The sequence below is a fragment of the Sinocyclocheilus grahami genome, unplaced genomic scaffold (assembly GCF_001515645.1).
Source record: "Sinocyclocheilus grahami isolate Dianchi unplaced genomic scaffold, SAMN03320097.WGS_v1.1 scaffold1703.1, whole genome shotgun sequence".
Classification (NCBI taxonomy): domain Eukaryota; kingdom Metazoa; phylum Chordata; class Actinopteri; order Cypriniformes; family Cyprinidae; genus Sinocyclocheilus; species Sinocyclocheilus grahami.
The window spans coordinates 137,489-162,085 of NW_015506882.1; the positions used below are offsets into that span (position 1 = coordinate 137,489).

General features: G+C 37.2%; 1 protein-coding gene across 2 annotated transcripts in view; it reads left to right on the forward strand.

The window, feature by feature from the left end:
• LOC107572128 (coiled-coil domain-containing protein 85C-B-like) overlaps nt 1–24,591 on the forward strand; it is a 48,947-nt gene extending 24,356 nt beyond the window's left edge. Inside the window, exons 2-7 of one of the 2 annotated variants that reach the window (XM_016258541.1) lie at nt 7,354–7,430; nt 11,823–11,861; nt 15,420–15,521; nt 20,093–20,185; nt 20,712–20,810; nt 23,725–24,591. In XM_016258541.1, coding sequence (XP_016114027.1) covers nt 7,354–7,430; nt 11,823–11,861; nt 15,420–15,521; nt 20,093–20,185; nt 20,712–20,810; nt 23,725–23,814 — 500 coding nt within the window. In that variant the 3' untranslated portion in view covers nt 23,815–24,591. The remainder of the gene's footprint in view (nt 1–7,353; nt 7,431–11,822; nt 11,862–15,419; nt 15,522–20,092; nt 20,186–20,711; nt 20,811–23,724) is intronic. The other variant, XM_016258543.1, reaches the window with a different exon arrangement.
• Nucleotides 24,592–24,597: the final 6 nt, after the last annotated feature.

A 24,597-nucleotide genomic window follows, 5' to 3' on the forward strand; every position in this document is an offset into this window, starting at 1 on the left:
AAAAAAAAAAAAAAAAAACCTTGAGACCAGCTAAACAACCAAACCAAACTCTGGCATCAAACTGACTCTGGTCCTTGTAAAATGAGAGGGCCCTATCATACACCTGGTGCAATGCAAAGCGTTTTTTGCTAGTTTCAGCCCGACGCAGTTATCATTTTCACGTCCTGTGCCACGTTATTTAAATAGCAAATGCATTTGCGCTATAGGGCTGTCAAAATGACTGAAAAATTAAATTCGAATTTTCCACTTAAATATTATCAAAATTAGAATTATATTCGAATTTAAAAGGCATAATTTCAGTTAGGGGGGAAAAAAGCTTTTGGCTTCTCTCCTGAGGCCACAAGAGGGCGCATTGAGCAAAATATTATGCACGTTTCTTCAAAGCGTAATAAGATAACACGACTATCTTTGAAAAAAAGTGCATAATGTTTAAAATAATGTTTATAAACCATATATAATTAATAAAGTTGCTTAAACAATTAGAAAATTAAAAAACAGCACCATGCATGTATGTATAGTTTAATAAAAAGGACCGAAAACCAATCACAAAGAGTAGGCTACTTTCTTCATTTAAAAACATGAGATACACTGGGATGGGGGAAAACTGCCATAAAGTCTTGAGACATGTTTTTTAAAAGTTGAATTTACATACATTTTACATGGCTTTCTAAACATGCTGCTCTCTTGTGCGAGACACGAGTGCAACGCTGATAGATGCCCCGCTAGAAAATGAGATAAATATGCGTTCTGTGTGAACGGCTTTTCATTTTCGTTGTTCAGTTTAAACAACATCTTCGCCACACTGATGCTGTAGTTTTCCGCAATATATTGAATGAACAACGTAGCAGTGCCGCATCTAGTGGGTTCAACTGGATAGGCTAACAAAAGCATTAAAATGCAATGGCACTTACATTGTCGTCGCATTTTGCGGTAGGAAAGGCCAGTCCACAGCGCGCGTACACTCTGCTTATTACACACACAGGGCCAGCAGCACACAAACATGCCAAATATTAAAAATTAAAGGATTGCAATGTAAAAGATTATTACTATTGTGTAGGCTACATAAATATAAAAATGCCTACATGCCATAATGGATAGTCATCGCACGTATCAGAAGTAGGATCTGCTCCTGCACGAGCAAATAGTATTTGCTCGTGCAGGAGCAGATCCGTTTCCTCTCTGGAGACGTGTTCAGTCTTTGCGCTTGCAAATTCCGCCGTGTAAATAGCGAATCTGCCATGGCACAAGTGCAACTGGCTCTTAAACGGAATGGGAGATGAGACTCTGATTGGTTTATTGCACGTTATGCCCAAAACACACCCATTACTCATTAAGAGAATGCGGACAACCTTTTTAGACCATGCACCGGGCATGCCGACCATTTTTCCCGTCATTAAACTAGCAAAAATGGATTTGGACATGCCCTAAGTGCACCTGCACTGTGCGATTTAGACCATGCACTTAGATCGTTAAAATAGGGCCCCTAGTGTGAAAACAGTTTTTGCAAGTTCCAAAAAGTACAAACTTCTTTTGAATTTTTGTCCAGTTTCAGTTGGGAGGGGATGGCCTGATCTTAATAATTTCTTCATGGTTGCATCGTGTTTTTCACAGTTGACTTCACATTGCTTCTAGGACAGATCAGAGCTTTACCAATGTTTGTATAATCTTTCTAATCTTTGGTCCTCCTAACAACTTGATCTTCAAGACAACATGACTGATCTGATCTGTTGTGTCAGTGACCCCACATAGTAAATGGGTTCTTAGGCAGTCAACTATATTTTAAGCCATCCAACACAGACAGATTAAAAATAAACATGTCGTGTAACATTTAAAAAGTATATTTGGTTTGACTTCAACACAAGGCGATGAGAACAAGAGGTTGTATTTTCTGAAAGCATCATATAATTAAAAAGGTCTGGGAGCTCAATCTCGTAAAACAGATTAGTGTAACAGTTTGAAGACTGTCTTAAAGGGCAAGTGTTGAGTGTATTATTTCTGCATCAATTAGTGGCAGTAAAGAGAATGACAAAAATAATGACTCTTCAAACTCCACCCATCTGCCATTTGCTGGGGAAAAAAACTGATGTAGAAGAAACAGCAGTGTTTTAAAAGAAAATTAAAATTCAGAAATATTATCCATTTGACCATAAGAACAAAACTTCAACTGAACTGAGCTGGATAATGACACTGTGACACTTTTAAATGACACTTTTATAATTGATGAACTTTGCATCAATAACATTGTTATTGATATAAACTGAATCAACATTGAACTAAATTGAGCTGCTTTACAGCTGAAATTGAGGTAATTGAATTTGCAACACTGTTATTTTCTTGTTTATTGCTGTGAAGCTGCTTTGTAAAGTGCTATACAAATAAATGTGCCACAAAACCACATTGTTTACACTTTCTTGAAAATCAACCTAAAAATGATTGTACAGTTGTCTTTGAATATTAGAATGGGATAGGAAAATGTATTTTAACCTCAAAAAGTTTTCCAACATTTTACAAACTTCCCCTGTAAACTAAAGACATAAATAGCCTTTTAAAACCCTCCTTAGTTTACCAGAGTAAATAAACAACACTTTATGTCTCCCTGAGGAGGCAACTCGGCTGAAGTAAATTACTTCATTTGTAGTTGTGTGCTAAAGTGAGGATCAAGGTCGCTGTTGCAGTCAATGATTAAACTAAAGACAACTCACCAAGCTGAGGTAATGATTGAAGGTGTACGGTAATGACTTGCTTTCTTCTGGTTTTGTCCATACAATGAGTCCAGTGTTATATTGCTTTGATGGGATTTCAGCTGTTTTCAATGAAGTTACATAGATTTATGTTAAATGTCACGCTGCTTGTGGTTTTAACATGATGCTTTGTTTGTTTGAATACCAAGCACAACATGGCAACCAAAGGTGTGAGGTTATTGAGAAGTGGGATGTGTTTACCTGTTGTGGCCTGATGAATAGCAGGCAAGGGAGTGTTCGGGAAAAATATTTTGAAATGGTTTAGTATTTTTGTTTAGTCATGCAGAAAGTAAACAGATTAAAATATTGCTGGTTCAAAAAAAACAAATCATCCATGAGCTGGAAATAGTTTGAATTAGTTATCTGGTACAGTTTAAAGTGTTTTTAAATCCAATGCTTTAAACTGGTGGTTGCTACCTTCACCTTCGGTGTAAGTCTATAAGGCATGGACACACAAAGACAATGGTCAGTCAGTATTGGGTTGTTGTTGTTGTCGTCCATTGGCCTAGTTTTTGCGGTGTGTTCGATATTAGGGCCTTTCGCACCACTTTAGTTCCAGAAATAAATGTACAGTACTAAAGTACTGGGACGATTTTGCGCAAACTATTATACCAGTACCATTTAAAGGGTTGCATTCGCACTAAGAGTGTGTACTAAGAAGTGACGTAAGCCGGTCGACAGCATCGTCATTTGTGCGCGGCGTTCAACAACAGAAACGAAGAACAACAACATTAACAACAGGAGGATGGAGGACGCTGTGATTGGAGCTGTGTTTTTGTTGTGTTTCGCAGGTTTCACAATAATGGACATGGAAAGTCGACGTATACGTAAAGCAGTTGAAAGAACGGAAAAGAGGACTAAGAATCTCCAACGACAACTGGCAGTGCTACCTTTGCTACAAGTGCCTGCACTTCAGCGTCCGTCCATCTATCGCTGTTCTCCATACTTGCGAAATAAGTTGACACAATGTTTACAGTATGTTCTCACGGAGTTTTAAATCATGGTGGGTGAGGGCGTTTTCGTACGAGTTTAGCCAATCAATGTCTACTTGCGTCACGATTAGTACCAGTTGTGCCGGTTAGACCCTGGTCCGGAGTAGGAGCTAATTTGGTTCTCGAAAAAGGCAGTCCGGTACTAAAATCGCATAAAGCGATTGAAAGAACGGAAAGGAGGACTAAGAATCTCCAACGACAACTGGCAGTGCTACCTTTGCTACAAGTGCCTGCACTTCAGCGTCCGTCCATCTATCGCTGTTCTCCATACTTGCGAAATAAGTTGACACAATGTTTACAGTATGTTCTCACGGCGTTTTAAATCATGGCGGGTGAGGGCGTTTTCGTACGAGTTTAGCCAATCAATGTCTAGCCAATCAATGATTAGTACCAGTTGTGCCGGGTAGACCCTGGTCCGGAGTAGGAGCTAATTTGGTTCTCGAAAAAGGCAGTCCGGTACTAAAATCGCACCCAGTTCTGGCGGTGCGAAAACGCCAAAAAGTGGGTAGTTCCACAATTAGTTCTGGTACTATGAAAAGGTTCCCGCGGTGCGAAAGGCCCTAATGTTGCCACTAGTTGGACCCTGGTGGTGGAGTACACGAGAAGAAAAGGAAACAGAAGAAAAACAGAAGTGATGCAAGCGATCAAACAGCGAAGTCAAGAGGGCACACTTTCATTTCATCTTCATCTCATCAGTAAAAAGTTTTCATAGGGAAATTGGCAAGAAAATTTTACCTAAGCATTTACTTTGTTTAGGGTTTGTGTAGTATACGTAATCCTAGCTCCTCTGGTTTCCCTTTAATGAACAACAGAGCAGTAGTGACAGCAAACTCCACCAACTGGAGTCCAATCTAGAGCCTGAACATTAACTCACTATCCAAACATGACTTCTCGCTGTCTATCTATTCCTGTCTTTCTCTAACATTCTTTGTTTTTACTTCTCATCTTTTCCTACTTCCCCATATCCTCCGGTGAGACAATAAAGGTTTGCAGACTTTTAAACAAGTTTTTTTTTGGAGTCGGACTTTATTTTTGGCCAAGTTTGAATTCTAAACTCAGACAGATTGAATAGGTTTTTTCCCTATCTCTGGTCTGTAGCTTTCCCGCCTCTCTTTAATTGAAGTTTCATTGTCTGCCATGCTGTAGTTTTCTAACAGAATGAGGTCAGGCTGTATGGAATGAATTATTGTAGGGACTGTTGTTTCTGCTTGGACTGCCACATCTTGCAGCAATTGATCCAGCAACTTCATGCACACACCCATTTAAAGCTTTCGCTTGGAGTTTTTTCCTGCTAGTTTTTCTTTTCCGTTTCTCTCCTTCAAGACTCACAGAGTCATTCACACACATACATGCACACACAGTTTTTGATTTGTATTTAAAACACATGCTCGCACGCAGTAGGCAGCGCCCAGTGTGTTGCAACAGATGTTCAAAGGAAACCGAATGACAGTATTTCTGTAGGCTTATCAGCGTGTTTCCAAGAAGTCGGAATTCATCTCAATTCTATCTGAACAAACCCTGCTGCGTTTGTGGGTTTTGGGTGTGACTGCTTTTGGAAGGGGCTGCTTGTGATGTCATGAAGACTGCTTAATGGTCGCTGCCCATGTGGCCCATCCTGAAGATTCCCGCGTGAGCCTTGTGCCGCAGTGGCGGCTATAGAAGTGGGTCATGGCATTGCTGATGCAATTGGAAGCGACAAAGCGAGAGGGACAGACTCGCTACCCCACCCCCACACGCTCATCCGCGTCGTGCCGCCACACATAAAAAAATCCATGTCAGTTCACTGAGCTAACATGCACAAATAGCTGATCAGCACATCAGATTTATTTGATTATTGTGCAGTGTTGTGTCTGAATATAATCAGAATGGACTCCTAACTGAAGAATTGGATTCTAGGAGACAGTAAACCAAACTACAATATGCTATAGGTCTACATATAGCAAAGAAAGGAGAACGGCACACTATTTCCCTTTTTTAATACTTTTGCTTTGACACAATCTCTATTGTAAAAAGCGCTATATAAATAATGGTGACTTGACTTGAATTGACTAGGAAGGAATTAAATAAATTTTTTTACTATGCAAATTAGGGCTGCACGATTAATCAAATGCGATTGTCATGCGCATTTTGTTAGTAAAGCCGGTTCTGTAATCAGCAGTAAATCATCATCACGTGCTTTCAGATGGAGCAGCATTTACTACACAGAGCCGTAGTTCACTGACAAGTTACGCAAAAAAATCGCAGATGATTTTATTGCGCGATTATGAAATCGAAGAAATCGTTCGCGATAATGACAGCTGTTTGCATAGCTTCTCGGTGAACTACAGCTCTGTGTAGTAAATGCTGCTCTATCTGAAAGCATGTGAAAATACCACATTTAATAACATATTTTTACTCCAAACTCACTTCATAATGTCAGTCAAGTGTTTGAAATAAATCCTTCTGTGAGATGATGTGGCTTCTTACACAGAATAAGGCATGCAACATATTTCATAGTATTCTAAGCAGTGATAAAGGCATTGCATTATAAATATACTTTATTTTAATGAAAATTATAATAATAATAACTCAGATAAACCATATATTGTCAAAATCGTGTGTTTATTAGTCACGTTGAATCAATAAAAGCAGTTAAATCTTCTGTTTATCCAGTTACCGCTATTGGCATTCCCTGGGTTTCTTCTCCGAGGCATATTTGGGAGTTTCAGCGCGAGATCGCCCTCTGGCCTTTAGATGGAGATTTACTGCTGATCACAGAACCGTGCTTCACTGAAAGATACGCATGACAATCGCAGCTTCTGTCGAATCGCGATTTTAATTCCATTTCGATTTTTCGCACAGCCCTAATGTAAATTGCAATAATAAACACAGTAGAGACATACACGCCAAACCATACATACAAAACCATAAAACAACTATTTAGATGTTTTACAAGTGCAGAAGAGTTTAAATAATGCCCCAAAAATTGTATTACCGTTTTTGAATTTGACATTTAAAAAATACTCACATCACAATTTGGAACATATCCACCTTAATTTACAATGCAGAAGTAAGCTATTCCATTAAGTAAGCTAGTTTTAGTGAATGTGCTAAAATTCAGATTAATTTGCCACTATAGATAAATAACTCTAAATAAACTCTAAAACTTTATGCTACAAACCTGTACGTTTATAATTATGATGAGTTAATATAACATGATAACAAATGCCAGTGTGCAATATGAAGCAACATAAATGACTGTTTTTGTACAGGTAAAATAACTAGACGCGAATGACACCAAAATGTTATGAATTTTAAGTTAAAAATGAGGTGGATATAACAGTTAATTTTATTCATGCATGTGAACTATTATTTATGGCATTGAATCCTAAAATTGATTAATTTTAAAATGTACGGCGCCCCACACATGACATGCAAGAAAAAATAAATAAATTGTGCACCAATTAGTGTTGATGATCTTGAAAAACAAGATGTCTTGTTTAGGGTTGAAAAATAAGTTGCTTTGGAATTTAACAACATAAACCAATTCATTCATTGTCAACAGAAAATCACTAGTTCTAACACTGTAGTTTGTTCACTTTAGGATCTTAATTGATCTCGTTCCTGTCTTTGTCTTGCAGATGCATCCTCAAACTACATTCGCCAGCTAGAAACCAAGGTCCGGATTCTAGAAGACAACAACAAACTGCTCTCACAAGTAAGGACTGAGTTAACAACATGCTTTCTTTCTAAAGCTCTTGAGAATATGAGTAATGTAGACTTACCATTGCCATTGGGTGCCAATATTAGTGGTGGCAGTTTGGGGTTACGAAAGAGGCAGCCAATCTTTAATTCATGGTAGGTCAAACTGTGTTAAATTGGCACACAGCATCCCCTCCGGCAGGAAGAAGGAGCAGCTTACCGTCACGCCGGGATTGTGTGGGCATTTCTGAGCGTCTATGGCCTCAATTTAACCTCCCTTGTGGAGAATGAATGGGTTTTACCAACAGAAAGAGCATTTCAAGCTCACCTATTTATCCTGAAGGCACCACAATCAATCTGCCTATCACCGAATGTCACAAATGTATTCACCCACCACAATATTACAGACATCTACAACAAAACACTTACCGTGAACCCATCCAGCAGAACAGCATTACAGCCCACTCCTGCTATTAGATCTCAGGTTTGACCTCAGTCATAAATGTATCAAAAATAAATCATAAATGTGACCTGCACGGCTGTGTTGTGGATTCATTAAGCTTGGAATATACCGCACAAGCCGTATTGACAATTTTTGTCATTCCAGATCCCTTTTTACTTTCATCATATGGAAAAGAGCAGCTAAATCATTTTTAGCATTTAACCTTTAGTGTTCCTTGGAATAAAGAAGGTCACATTGGTTCAGAATGACATGGTGATGCATAAGTGATTGAATTTTCAGTCTTCAGTGAAAACAAAAAAAACACTACGTGGGCACTGGAAATACTGACTACAAAGCAGTTCTTATGAAGGCCTTTGTTGGTAATATTCATCACACAGTATTCATAGAAACAAAGCCAAAAGTGTTGGCATGGCCACAGGCTTGAAAGAGTCTTGGATCTGCAATAATTCTCTCTTTTAATGATATATCCTCATTACGTTTTCATTGCCAGCCCCCCTCTGTCTTGCAGTGGATGTGGGTGTACCAGACAGCGGTTCGCTTAAATTGTTGCGCCTTTTTGCGAGGCATATCTATTTGAGTCTCTTTCTCTGAACATGTGGAACATAGTGCATGGAACGTCTGAAAGCATTTTATCCCCAGGATGGAAAGCACTTTGTAAAGCTATGATTAAAATGCAAGAGAGTTACTTTCTCCCTCTGGTCAAATAAGAGAAAACGGTTTGTGTCTCATCGCTGCAGTCTTCTGAGAATGAGTGAATTCACTTGAAGCATGATTAATTCAGAGGAGAGCTCAATCCTTCAGAGAACGCTGTCCTGAGAGCACATGAACTGAGCTGAACTCTTGATTTCCCAGGATACCTACGCTAAGCTTTTCCTAAAAGCCATTTCAACTGTTGTGATAGATGACGCTTTGGTTTGCAACTTACTTTAAACCCACATGACCCTGAGAATGACAGGTCTGTTTTGATGAATATCAGGTATAACTGGTCACACACCTGATCATGTTCTGTGATTTTTGCCAGATTGTGATGTAGTTTTGGGAAATGCTTCAGCTCATACAATGTGCAGCGCAGGTGCAGCAGTGCGTTTGAAATGGAAGTGTTGTTCTGCAAAAGCTGGAATTTTTTCAGCATTTCAGCACTGACTTTCATTTCGATTAGCAGAAACTAAAATAGAAGGCAAGCTGCAAAATCAAACGCAAAGAACATTGTACTTGTGTGCACAATTTGGTTTTAACTCGGAGCACAATAGTAGGCTAACATTTTGCATTAGAAGCTAAATTTGGTGAAAGACCCCATGAAATCAACAAAATCAATTTTGGGATAGTTCACCCAAAAAGGCTTCCAAGCTCTGTAAAGGCAGTTAATTGGGGTTGAGATTTTGAAGCCCCAAAAAAGTGCATCCATCCATCATAAAACGTGGTCCACATGGCTCTGGGTGGTTAATAAGTGAAGTGAAGCGATGACAGTTAGCGGAATCTAGATTACAGTTTATAAAGTATTTAATATAGATATTTTTCAAGCACAAACACATCACTTCAGAAGACATTTATTAACCCCCCGGAGCAATGTGGGGCACTTTTTTTATGATGGATGGACGCACATTTTTGGCCTTCAATATGGAAAAGAGCAGCTAAATCATTTTTAGCATTTAACCTTTAGTGTTCCTTGGAATAAAGAAGGTCACATTGGTTCAGAATGACATGGTGATGCATAAGTGATTGAATTTTCAGTCTTCAGTGAAAACAAAAAAAACACTACGTGGGCACTGGAAATACTGACTACAAAGCAGTTCTTATGAAGGCCTTTGTTGGTAATATTCATCACACAGTATTCATAGAAACAAAGCCAAAAGTGTTGGCATGGCCACAGGCTTGAAAGAGTCTTTGATCTGCAATAATTCTCTCTTTTAATGATATATCCTCATTACGTTTTCATTGCCAGCCCCCCTCTGTCTTGCAGTGGATGTGGGTGTACCAGACAGCGGTTCGCTTAAATTGTTGCGCCTTTTTGCGAGGCATATCTATTTGAGTCTCTTTCTCTGAACATGTGGAACATAGTGCATGGAACGTCTGAAAGCATTTTATCCCCAGGATGGAAAGCACTTTGTAAAGCTATGATTAAAATGCAAGAGAGTTACTTTCTCCCTCTGGTCAAATAAGAGAAAACGGTTTGTGTCTCATCGCTGCAGTCTTCTGAGAATGAGTGAATTCACTTGAAGCATGATTAATTCAGAGGAGAGCTCAATCCTTCAGAGAACGCTGTCCTGAGAGCACATGAACTGAGCTGAACTCTTGATTTCCCAGGATACCTACGCTAAGCTTTTCCTAAAAGCCATTTCAACTGTTGTGATAGATGACGCTTTGGTTTGCAACTTACTTTAAACCCACATGACCCTGAGAATGACAGGTCTGTTTTGATGAATATCAGGTATAACTGGTCACACACCTGATCATGTTCTGTGATTTTTGCCAGATTGTGATGTAGTTTTGGGAAATGCTTCAGCTCATACAATGTGCAGCGCAGGTGCAGCAGTGCGTTTGAAATGGAAGTGTTGTTCTGCAAAAGCTGGAATTTTTTCAGCATTTCAGCACTGACTTTCATTTCGATTAGCAGAAACTAAAATAGAAGGCAAGCTGCAAAATCAAACGCAAAGAACATTGTACTTGTGTGCACAATTTGGTTTTAACTCGGAGCACAATAGTAGGCTAACATTTTGCATTAGAAGCTAAATTTGGTGAAAGACCCCATGAAATCAACAAAATCAATTTTGGGATAGTTCACCCAAAAAGGCTTCCAAGCTCTGTAAAGGCAGTTAATTGGGGTTGAGATTTTGAAGCCCCAAAAAAGTGCATCCATCCATCATAAAACGTGCCCCACATGGCTCTGGGTGGTTAATAAGTGAAGCGATGACAGTTAGCGGAATCTAGATTACAGTTTATAAAGTATTTAATATAGATATTTTTCAAGCACAAACACATCACTTCAGAAGACATTTATTAACCCCCCGGAGCAATGTGGGGCACTTTTTTTATGATGGATGGACGCACATTTTTGGCCTTCAAAATCTCAACACCCATTCACTGCCATTATAAATCTTGGAGGAGCCAGGACATTTTTTAATATATCTCCAACTGTATTCATCTGAAAGATGAAAGTCATATACGCTTAGGATGGCTTGAGGGTGAGTAAATCATGGGGTAATTTTCATTTTGGGGAGAACTATCCCTTTAATGTCCAAATGGAATTGTAAAAAATATTATATTATATTATATTATATTATATTGTATTGCATTGTATTGTATTGTGTTATATTGTATTATGTTATATTATATTATAGATTCTTTGGTCAGTTTTAAACAATAACAGTACAAGGCAGAATCAAAGACTTTAAAGCCAGAACCTCCTTGAATGAAAGCATTTTTTTTCTCCTACAGTATGTAATACTCTGTTTAGTTCTAACAATCTTTGATTGTAGTAAAAATCCACTGGCTTTGTTTACATTAAAATAATTCAACATGTGACTGTAATAATAATTAGGCCTGATTTTAGGTCTCCAACAAAATGTTTGATTCTACACTGAAAAATCACAAATCTATGATGACGTTTCACAAAATTAAGACAAATGAAAGGATTGCTTTCCAAAAGGATTTGCGTGTGTCTAAATTTGAATCTGGTGATATCAGATGACAATCTAATGTTGAATGTCCTGCAAAACCACACATAAGAAGTCCAAATATTATTATCTGACTAGTTAACCAGGGCTGTGTTTCCCAAAAGCATCGCAAGCTTAAGTTGATCGTAGCTCCATTGGTGTACGATGCACTTAAGCTTACTATGCTTTGGGGAAACACAGCCCTGGTTATGATAGCCCTAGTGAAGAAGCTGTATGAACATGTACTTGTATTTGTTTAATTGGTTTGTGAAATGTGTTTTGTGTTCTCCAGCCCTGTAGCCGTTATAGCTTATCAAAGCTGTCCATGAAGGTAATTTTACCACACTTTTGCTCAGTGGTGGTGGAGCTCTATGTCCTCCTGTAGCTCTCTTCTTGCTTGTTTCTTATCTTTACATTCACATTCTTTGTGACTTCAAAAGCTGGTGTGTACAACGGCATGCTAGGCTAAGCGCTTGTGCTAACGTGCTGGGCTGTGCTCGGGGGCTTCTGGCGCATGAGCTCATATGCCTGTCCCTCTGTATTGAAACATCTTTCCGATCTCATCATTTATTCAAGCAGCACAGGTAGTGCAGCGTCAATTTTTCATGTCTGACAAACTGATGGATGTAAAGATGAATGCGAACATGTTTCAATTTTTAATAAACACCCACTTATCTGTCTTGGGCATCGTCCCATAACCTCTCTAAGAAAATGCACCACTCTGTGTTTTAGCGCTGTCTGTTGTGTTTAAATCCAGTCGAATTGCTTAAAATCATATTTGACTGTCCAGCAAAATAAGGTTGTGCATTTTTTTTCAAAACTGACTAGATTTTGGGTTGTCTGAATGATAGTTGACAGGGTCATAAAGAAACCCTGTAATTAGGGTCCATCAAAAAGTGACTTTTATACCTTATTTGTCCCTAAAGGGTGCCAAATAGTACCTTAAAAGTACGTATTAGTACCGAAATTGTACATATTAGTACATTTTGAAAAGATACCATCCCAGTGACAGCTTTTGTAGCTTTGTTTTGTACCTGTATTTTGAATTTGGTGTTTTAGGGTTAACAGAAATATCTGTAAAATGACTAGGTGATGAACTGGCAGAAAATTACCGGTGCATTTTCAGGGGGTTTTTAAACTGTGTAGCGACCTCAGTAACTGACTAGTCTGTTGTTGAGTGACAGGATTGATCCTATCCATTCTGGTAATTACATGTGCGGAACATTTACTTAGCCATATGTTTCACTAATTTATTTATCTGATGTTGTCAGAGCAACAATACGGTCAGGTGAGGAATTTTGGCCCTTTAAACAGGCTACATTCCAGCAGTTCCTGTTGCCTCAGTGATGGAAAAATAACCTCAGTCCACAGGAATTCTGACACTCCCTCAGTGCTTTCAGGTTCATTTAAAAAATAAAGATAATATAACTACATAGACGCACTTTCGACTTCTGGAACCCATTGTATAATTCCATTAAATCATTTAAAGAGAACCATACATTTTATAATAACGTTATATAATAATAATCGTTTTTGATTAAAATACTTTTAAGTCATTCTGTGGCCCCCCTGAATACTTGCCCAGGCCCTCTGGTGGGCTCTGGGCCCCTGATCGAGAGTCATTGCCCTAGGAGGTCAGCAAATTATATAGTATGTTTGTAAAATAATGAAAATATGTGTTAAAATACAATAATAATTAACAGCAACTAAAGCATTGCATGCAACTAAATCATTTATTGTCCCTCCCACACTGAAATATATCAAGTAAAATTAAAATAAAATTTGTGTTTGTGTACCAAATGCCCCCAAAAGTATAGTAATACCAGTGAGTTTTGACCTTGTAGGGACTCTTTTGGTCCCCATGAGGAAACAAGCTTCCTCATACAGAATTAAAGTTTATTGAAAATGTGAAAATGCAGAGAGTTTATGTGAGGGGTAGGTTTAGGGATGGGGTTAGAGTAAGGAGAGAAAATACAGTTTGTACAGTATAAAAACCATTACGCCTATGGATTGTCCCCATAAAACGTGTGTGTGTATTCTTCATCAAATTCTACAGAAAGTGCATACAAACAAAATTGTACTTGTCTACACAAGTACATCAGTCCTTGATCAAGGTGTCCTAAATACCATAGATGGTTAGTGGGTGATACAGTATGTTTAGGCTGCAGGCGGATGTGAAGTTCACATGCTCCTTGCAGCCCCCTTAAACACAGTTTCTCTTCTAAAAGAGAGTGACAGGGTTATATATAGGTCTTTCTTATAGTGATCACATGCATTCAGGGAACATGAAAGCAAGACATTGAAACGGTGATTAGAGATGTTGCCAGCTGGAGCCTGTGGGTGTCTTTATTATAGCAGCATGAAGAGATTCCAGCTCACTTTCTATGAACAAGAACACTTAAAGGAGGTGCAGGATGCTGTGTGAGGGTTTGTTTTGGTGCTGAGCTCCATTCATCTAAGAAACTCTGAATTTCAAACTTCACACTTGGGAAAGTGCAACAGAACGCAACTTTGAAGTCAGACTTGCTATTTCGAAAGTTGATCTGATTTTATCGATATGCAGGTATACACAAACAAAAGAAGATGTTTTGAAGAATGTTGGTAACCACACAGTTGACGGTGGCTGTCGACTCCCATAAAATACTATGAAAGTCAATGGCTACCGTCAACTGGAAGAAACTCACACAGGTCTGGAAGAACTTAAGTGACAACTTAAAGGCACAATATGTAAGATATTTTTATTAAAATATCCAAAAACCACTAGAACAGTGTTACATATTTTGCTGACTTGTGTACTTACATTATCCCAAATGTTTCGAAGAATGTTTCAATCCAGAGAAATAAGCAATTTTAACAAGTGACACGGACCGTGTCTACAGTGCCTTTGTGGCGCCTGCCAATGACGTCATAACCCCTCGATTTCCGGTTTTGTAGAAAACATGGAAACACCAAAGATGCTTTAATATGTTGTGCGTTTTATTAGACAAGTGACGACCGCACAGAGTAGCATTATAACAGAACTTTCAAACGTATCTAGTATGATAAAACAGCGCTGCTTTATCCCACATACGCACGCCCGGAAGGAGCGGAAGCGCTAAAGTGTGGCATAATAAAAGCTACGCTGCTTTCGAGCCGTGTGTCACGCTCGTCTCTCATTAGCAATTGCTTCAGCGGCCTTGTTTCAGAAACACCAAAGACATGTTATGCGTTTTATTAGACAAGTGACGACCGCACAGAGTAGCATTATAACAGAACTTTCAAACGTATCTAGTATGATAAAACAGCGCTGCTTTATCCCACATACGCACGACTGGAAGGAGCGGAAGCGCTAAAGTGTGGCATAATAAAAGCTACGCTGCTTTCGAGCCGTGTGTCACGCTCGTCTCTCATTAGCAATTGCTTCAGCGGCCTCGTTTCACTTTGAGGACTTTCCGCCTCAATCTGCTTCATACTACGACGTTAATACATCTTTAATACATTAGCGCATCCATGAACATGATTTCTGCCCGAGTCCCGTCGGATTGCGTCGGCTGTGGGGATGAAGACGACAACTCCCATGATTCCACACTCAGTCTCGGCGTCATCAAACTACGCCTTTGTTTCTGTGATTGTTTTGAATACGCGCCCTCTAGCGGTGAAAACTTAGATATTGTACCTTTAAATGACAGATTTATCTTTTTTTTAGGGTGAACTATCCCTTTAAAGCAACTTTTCTCATACCGGCTGTGATCTCCAGACTTAAAAAAAACATTCTTGCACACACTTTTTTCACGACTTTTTCTTGTCACTTTTATTTCCTTTGAGAACAGTAAAGTATGTTTAACTCAATGGGATGTTTAATATGCACCGAGTCATAATGTCTCTCTTTCCCTCTCGTGTCATTCGACAGTGTAATCCGGTGGACCTGCGAGTCCTGCGGAAGGGCATGACCCTCTACCGCTCAGAATCACAGCTGTCTTCGCTCCCCCAGAAGCAGGAGGCCCTACTGAATGTGAGTGATCCTCAGAAACTGTACATACAAATCAATCCAAGCATATTTTAGCATGTTCATTTGCCGTATTTTCCCTTTTTTAATCATCTGAATTTGCTGCGACTAATATTCCAAAGCGACGTAGTCCTAAGTAACGCAAATTGAGAAAAAAGTGCGCGAAGCACACATATTTGAAATGATAGATTTCCCACACATCCATAGTTTAAGTTTTGCTTTAAATAAATTTGTTTAGGCTGTTTATAATGGATGTCAGAATAAGTTATGTTTGTTTTATCCTTAGCTTTTTTAAATTCCTGCTTCGTTTTGAATACCAGTAAATTTAACGGATTTTTTGTGAAGTGAGGGGAATTTAAATGTTTATAGTGTTTATAATATTTGTAAATGATTCGTTTTTGTAACACTTTAGTATAGGGACCAATTCTCACTATAGTTGCTTATTAGCATGCCTATTATTAACATATTGGCTGTTTATTAGTACTTACAAAGCATATAATTCTGCATGACCATATTCTACATTCCTAAACTTAACAACTAATTTACTAACTATTAATAAGCAGTAATTAGGAGTTTATTGAGGCAAAAGTCATAGTTAATGGTTTGTTAATGGCGAGAATTGGACCTTAAAATAAAGTGTGACCATTCATTTTATTTATTAGTGTTTTACCTCATTTCTGAATGCAGTAGTAAAATGTGACATACACCAATGCAACTTATGGTCCCCCCCCCCCCAGAAAATTTGGTAATGTGATCTTTAAAAATATATAACAAATGTACATAATTTGTCAAGTCAGGCTACATATGTGCATACGCTTGATATATACAAGAATAAAAGTCCTGCTGGACAGTGACGGGATTCTGTTTAATAATAAAACAATAATAAATATAAACTTTTTGCCATTTGTTTGGTGATGTATTTGTCTCAACACAAATGTCTTCAGATACTTTTGTCAGTAAATATTGTTTAATTCAGTTAATTAATCAGCACGTATAATCATTAAGTTAATTAGATTTAAATTTGTAATCAGTTGACAGCCCTATTAAAAAAAAGCTCAAATTAGATATCATGGGATATTGTTCCAAAATGATAACTCAGCCTAATCAGTTTAGCTCTATTCAGCAACAATGTGGGGAAAAAAGGAGATCCTTGGTGCATCAAATCTTTCATCTGGTATAGACTGCTATAGGCTTTTCCTGTATAGAACTGGAGGCACTTTTCCTACTTTTGAAAACTTTTTCCTTTCATTTTCCCTTGGAAAATTAGCAGACCTACTGAAAATACGATGAATGAATAAATGGAAAAGCAAATGCGCCTTTGAACATGTAGCCTTCAGCCAATGCACAGGAAGTCTCACCATTGTGTTTCATGTTGCATGCTTGTGTGAAAATCTTGCCATTGTCAGCTGAAAGTCTTTACAGCGTTAATGCAGAGCTTGAATTGAATTGTTTTGACTCAGCATCTCCTTTGAGAAAACGGGTCATGTGCCTGTGTATTTTATTTGACCTTTCATGTTTTCTAGATTTTTGGTGTCACTTCTAAGCAGTGAACAAAGGCATCAGACATTACCATCACATATTGTTTTGTGTGTAAAATTAGCCAATGATTAATCAGGTACATAAAATAATTAAAGACAGCTAATCTAAGCTGATTTAGTTCACTAATCGTTTAATTCCTTTTCATTGCATAAGCAATTAATTTGTTCACATTTTATCTGACGAAAATAACATTGGTCACACTTTATTTTAGGGTCCAATTCTCACCATTAACAAATCAGTAACTTCGACTTAAACTCCTAATTTGCTGCTTATTAATAGTCAGTAAGGTAGTTGTTAAGTTTTGGGTAGGATTTGGGATGTAAAATATGATCATGCAGAATATGTGCTTTATAAGTATTAATAAACAGCCAATGTGTTAGTAATAGGCATGCTTATAAAGTAGTTACTAGTGAGAATTGTTCCCTATGCTAAATTGTTACTATAATATTTTATTTGACTACATAAAAAAAAATAAAAAATACCAGTACAACAGACCAAACTTTAATGAAATCTTTTAACATGTTGAGATGTTTATTTATTTATTTTATTTAGTCATTTATCAGACACTTTTATACAAAGCGACTTACAAATGAGGACAACAGAAGCAATCAATTGTAGTATTAAAACAACTAAAAACAGATCCAAAACTAAAAGCTAAAACTTTATAAATACTACCTATACACATTTTAAAAAGAGATATATTATTTCATTTCCATTTAGCTTGTTGAAGTATTAAAATAACACATGTTAAAAATCAACAGCTTGCTTACACATAGTAAAAAATGGTTATAAAAACTGAAACAGAAGCGAAACAAGTAGTAGGAAAGAGGAGAAATAAAAAGCGATACATATCCTTTGCCGGGGTCTCTGCCCGGTGGAGTCGATGGTCTTTACACTCTTCGGTCTTCACACGAGGAGGCCTTCACGCTACGGCTGCCGCGGTAAACTAAGCTTTTTTATACCCGTCTAACAAAATACAAAATTAATTCAGCTGGACACACTTTCCTTATTTTTTTCCACAACAAATGGCCAAGCAAGCGCAGACACTGACAAGATACACGATACAGAATGAGACCAAACGCGATTTCAGCACGTCTCCACACAGTAAACAAAACAAGAGTTTCCTAGCAATGACAACTGCGCTAAACACTAATGAAACAAGTAAATACACTTACGAGCTGCTTTTAACTTCCGCTGTTAAAGACTGCTTCTCTCAAAGAGTATTTCTTTACACTGTTTTCTGCTGGCGCTTGAACACACTTTCCTTATTTTCTCCACAACAAATGGCCAAGCAAGCGCAGACACTGACAAGATACGCGATACAGAACAAGACCAAACGCATATGTATTTATTTACATGTTAAACATATGGAACATTTATGAATATAATTCTCATACAACATTGGCTGTTGAAATAACTGCATGTGGCAAATATACAGAAGTATTGGCTTTTTAGAAATGTTTTGAGTTCCTTGTGCATTAGAGACTTTGTTTTTCATGATTTAGAGGCGTTTAGTAATATTGCATAATGTGCATTGTAAAATGTTGATGTTGTGAATATTGCTGATAAATCTCACGCAAATAGGATGTGGTTGTGTGAACTATTTAACCTGTTCCATTCATTTGTTTGCATTTTTCTTCTTCTAAACCCATTTTTAATGCTTAGTTCTGGCAGTGTTGTTTTTAATTGTCCTATTTTTATCAACAGTATGGTTTACTTGAAATAATTGAATTGTCTTTTCCCCATTCCGTCTTTATTATCAGAATCCAAAACTCTTTGTTGACAAACTCACAACTGACATTCATTTTCGAATTACTTGATGACATTTACATGGAAAAGTACATAATTTTCGACGTATTAGAACCATGCCAATTGTATTCAATCCCAGTTTTGCTGTCTAAGAACTGACACTACAGTTTGTCCTCTTTAGTCAGCACTTATTAGTCTAAACAGAGTGTGGATGACTTTCTTTAACCCTTTAAAAATAGATTTCTGCATGGTGTTTCTATGGGAACCATTTCAAATTCTGAAGAGTTCTTCCTTCCAGAAGCTTTGATTGATAAGCTCCCTTATGAAAGACATAGAGAGGTGTATTAAATGCTTATTAGATCATCCTGATCACGGCACACAGCAAAACACACACGTGTTTTTTAAATGGGGTGTTTTGCAGTCATCATTGGCATGAATGTATGCGGATCATGTCCGGCTCTCTTCATGCGGTATGAATGATTAAACACAACCAGGGGTTTTTGTCCTCCACAGCTGTCTGGGCTGCAAAGATGAATGTTTTAGATGGAACGTAGTTTTCATTATGAATGATCCTCATATCTCTGAGTTAAGACAGATCATTAACAATGATGAATTAGTTAATACATCACCAATGAGAACAGGACTGCATGATGATAATGCACATGAGCTGGTTTGTTTTTTGGTGCACAATGATCTACCAGCTCAGCTAGTTATCTGGTAGCTGCTAATCTAAAAAAAAGCAGTCACTCTCCAGTCATCTTGGCTTCTATGGAAATGAATGGGCAATCATCAAATTTCTACAAAACTCTTGGTAACATTTACCTCTCTGTCCTTCCGCTGGTTGACCATTTAAACCAATCTGGACCCACTAATGACCAGCTATAAACCAGCTACCATGTTTCAATGGTTTTAGGTGATGTTTTCCAGCAGGATGTTTTTATGTTTTTAACTTTGTGCCCTTAGCTTTTACAACAAGGCGTAGGTTTGGTTTGAAAAGTGGTTACAGCGAGGCAGGAGACAACCCTGAAATTATCATTTTTCAACAAACCAGCAATTAAATCAGCAATTAAACCTTTTTTTTTGTATTAATATAAAATCTTTACTGTCACTTTTGATCAATTTAATTCATCCTTGCTGAATAAAAATATTCATTTCTTTCAAAACAAAAACTTACTGACTCCAGACTTTTGAACAGTAGTGTATGCTTCCATGATACCATATCCCCCCAAAAAAGGTCCTTTAACCAGTATGTTGGCCAGGAGCAAACTAACATGTGTTTTCTTCTCCAGGGGACTGCAAGGCTACAGACCAGTGAGTCTTCTCCTTCCACCGGGTTTGTCTCATCTGTACAGAAACCTGAAGCTGTGGTTCATGCCATGAAGGTACACCCATTTTCACACACGTTATCAAACCAAATAGAATGTATTTAAATATAGAAAAACCACTATAAAGCTTTTTAATCAAAACGTTGAACAAAACAGGTTACAATTGATAAAACAGTAGATATACTGTTCAAAACTAAGCGTTTAAACTAGTGCTGTCAAACGATTAATCGCGATTAATCGCATCCAAAATAAAAGTTTTTGTTTACATAATATATGTATGTGTACTGTGTTTGTTCATTATGCATATATACAGTGGGTACGGAAAGTATTCAGACCCCCTTACATTTTTCACTCTTTGTTATATTGCAGCCATTTGCTAAAATCATTGAAGTTAATTTTTTTTCTCAAAATATGTTTAATATATAAACATAACATATTTTTCTTAAATATATACATTTGCATTTGTTTGTATTTTTATATATATATATATACATAATAAATACACATAGTACACACTCATATATTATGTAAACAAAAACTTTTGGATGCGATTAATCGCGATTGTATTAACTGTATTAACTAGGTTCTGGAGGTCCATGATAATCTGGACAAGCAGCTTCCAGAAGAAAGTGAAGAAGACCTTAGTGAGAAAGAGAAAGCCATAGTGCGAGAGATGTGCAACGTGAGTATTTGTTTAGATTTTTGCAATACGTGTGTCATGCTTGCTAAAACACATCGTGCACGATCCAAAAATGTGATGTTCCATTCATTCAGTTGACCCTTTGCTAGTTCAGCCTTAAAACATTACTGACCAATCCTATCAACTTTAGCACCTGTTGCTGTACCCAATTTTGAGACAAGCCTTTGCTTATTTTAATGTGAATACATATTCCTATTTGTTAGCAAATTTTTAAATAGAATTCTATAGAATTTATCGCAAAACAATGTAGTTGCCATTGTCGTCACGTAATCATTTTTAAATTAGGCTTTTCTCCTTTCAGCTAAATGTCAGAAAAGTTTGCCTAAATTCTGACATTCTCTAGTGTTTTTAATCAAATTAATGCATTGTAACTATTTAAAGAACAATGGCAGATAAAAATGCTTTACATTTCCAAAAATGTCACACTGTTCACAGAAATGTCTAATTCCTTAATGGAACATTTGTTAAAGCTTCCTTTCACGAGGAAGTGTCACCAAGGGGGTGTAGTTTATGGAGGGGTCAGTGAATGGACAGGTTGGTACACAGAGCTCATGATAGTTTGATCTGTTTGTTGGGCCCCTCAGTGGAATGTGGGAATGAAGAAACCCAGCTCTGAGCACAATAACACCTCTGTCCTTCTCACCTGGAAACTCCTGGCCTGTTCAACACCATTGTGAACTCTGTTCATAAGAGTTCTTGATGGATGTTTTGGCTTGTTTGCACTTACTTTCTATGGGTGATTGTAACATAATGTTAAATACGCCAATCGAATAACTGTGACTTTATGTGAAAAAGGGACAATGTAAATAAATTATAATTGGGATGCACAATATATCATTATCATCAGCCAATATTAAAATTGTTTTCATTTTTTAAAAGGTTAATGTTAGTCATTTAATCATACATGCTCATTCCACTTTAGATTCCATTAGATTTTTGCTTACATTTGATTGCATTTTCCATCATCTAATGCTAATTAAGGACACTAAGGATTTACTCACAGCTTGTGCCAATGCAAACCCTCTTTTGGCGTTAAAGAAACTACTGTGAGGGGTCACACTTTATTTTAAGGCATCCAAACTCCTAATACCTCAATAAACTCCTAATTTGCTGCTTATTCATAGTTAGTAAGGTAGGTGTTAAGTTCAGGTATTGGTTCAGGTATTTTTGAAGGCAGAATAGCACCTCCTGGTGAGAGCAAAAAGAAAAAAGAAAAACCTGTAATTTCATGGTGTAACCACTAGATTCCTGTATAGGACTCTATAGAGAGGCTTGTGAATTCCCTAGTTGTTTTTATACATAATTGTTTACTTTTATTAGGTTGTGGATTTAAATGTATATTAAGGCATTCTCAAAGACTACTTTTGTTGATGTTGATTTGAAGTGTAGGTTTTTGCATTATTATTACTACATTCAAATCTGAACACAGAAAGCATTTTGTTACACAAAACATAAAAATTCTATAACAATGTTACAAAAAACTACCAGGAATGCTTTATCAGAGCTTAATCCTTCTGGGTCTGATCTGATTTTAACCTCTTATTTCAGTCTTCTGACTCATTTTGGCTATATGGTTATAGCCATACCAATTCATTTGACTATGTATAATTATGTGTGTCTGTGAGTGTGTGTAAGTAAGTGTGTGTGAGTGGATGTATCTGTTTTACACTCTTGATGTTTAAGACTGTAACTCCTTCCTTGCTGTCCACTTTTTTACTGCATTATTGATTTTATTTTACATAGTTGCAGTGTTACAGTCACACCAGTTCATAGGTGTGTGTACAAGTGTGTGTCCGTGAGTTGGTGTTTTGATTTTGCACTCTAGATGTTTTAGAATTTCACTCCTTCATTGCTGTGCATTTTTTTTCTGCGTTGTGGGGGATTTGTAGATTGTACACATAAATGTTCTGTATTTTAGATTTTTTTTCCCCATTTCCCATTCATTTTCTATGATCGGTAATTTTTGACCGAAGACCATGAGTGTGACTTTTTTTTTTTTTACGACCACTTAGCTTTTTCGAATCATGCCCTCAATTTTTTTGTGTGTTCACATTCCAAGTGCCATAAAAGTCACCAAGTTTCATACCATTCTGGTGAAGTAATGATTTAAAAAAATTCAAAATGTAAAATTCTCTGGTCAGAAGTGACCGAAGACCGCACAAGGGTTTAAATATACAATACAACTTAGGTTTGCAGTAGTCAGTTTACTGGTGTTTGCACCATTTTTTTAATGCCCAGAAAAGCATAACCCATTTTGCTCTTGACATGGCTGTGATAGTTGCTAATTTGCACTGCTCTTGGTAGATTGCATTGGTCTTTCATTTGCACAATGTTAGTTGACCAACAGCAGAACTGTTCACTCCCATCGATGCTTTTTTGGGATTGGGGTCTCACACTAATTTGTAAATCTGACCCTAAGATTTAAACACTTGCCAAATGTAATCTTTAAATTCAAATCTGAAAATGGTAATCCATCTTCTGACTGTACTATTGTGATGTCTAAATTTACTTAGTAAAATTATTTATTTAAAATTTTATTGTTTTTGTTATTTAGACAAAATATTACAGAATGTATCATTTAAATGTAAATTAAGGCATTCTCAAAGACTACTTTTTGTCAAGGTTTATATTTTTGTTGTTTCAAATGTTGATTTGAAGTGTAGGTTTTTGCATTATTATTACTACATTCAAACCTGAACACAGAAAGCAAATATTACAGAACATACTAAATGAATTGGTTCATTCTTAAGTATAGGTTCTAAATTCTAAGTATAGGTTCTAAATAAGAAAGGAGAGCACTGAAAATGCCAACAGCTTATAAGATGCAGGTTTTGCACTGATATACAGCATGTAAAAGTGGCACAGCTGTTTTTTGACTTCGTCCCTTTGTGTTCAGGTGGTGTGGCGAAAGCTCGGTGACGCAGCAGGATCAAAGCCATCCATCCGACAGCAGCTCTCTGGGAATCAGTTCAAAGGTCCTCTATAGCAGCTCTAACACATGAAGAACATCTCTCCTTCTGTTCAGCCACCATGAAACTCCAGCAGGACCAAACTGAGAAACTGCACACACAAACACTTCTGTCCACTACCATCATCCATGTCAAATAATTTGGAATCCAACTATTGCATTACATTCCAATTTTCAGTGAATCAGTGAACATGTAAAGCAATAATCCGCATTGAAATAAAAATTTTTTGACTATTAATTATATTTTTTCTTTATTGATGAAATGGATCTCGTATGAATTTCTGGACTACTCAATTGACAATTACCCAATGGTCAATTTGACCGAATGTAGATTTAGAAAAAGAAACACTAAAAGGACAGTGTCGTTTGCGACTAGACGCATGAAGTGTTTACGACTGGCAGCTAGTCATGTTCAGTCAGCTTGCCTCATATTATTGTTTTTACATAACAGTGGTGTCAGAAAACTCATTATTGTTTCCTTACACCCTTTTAGACAAAGTTGGGTCCATCAAACTGTGGTTTACTCCTTTCAGAGTGATACCAGATAATGCTCATTCACTCCATTGTGTTCTGGTACCCTTCATGTGCAAGTAATGTACAGAAATGACTCTGAAAGACAATGTAAGATATGTACAAAAGCTTTAAATCACTTTATTATGTTGTCTTTTTAAGTGTTTTTACTTTTTCTAGTAGCTGTTTTTAATAAGTTCCAACTTAACAGCGTATGGGGTTTTTTAACAGCGCAACACTTTTTGAACAATGCAACTCAAGACACAAAAGCAGCACAAAACATGCTGAATC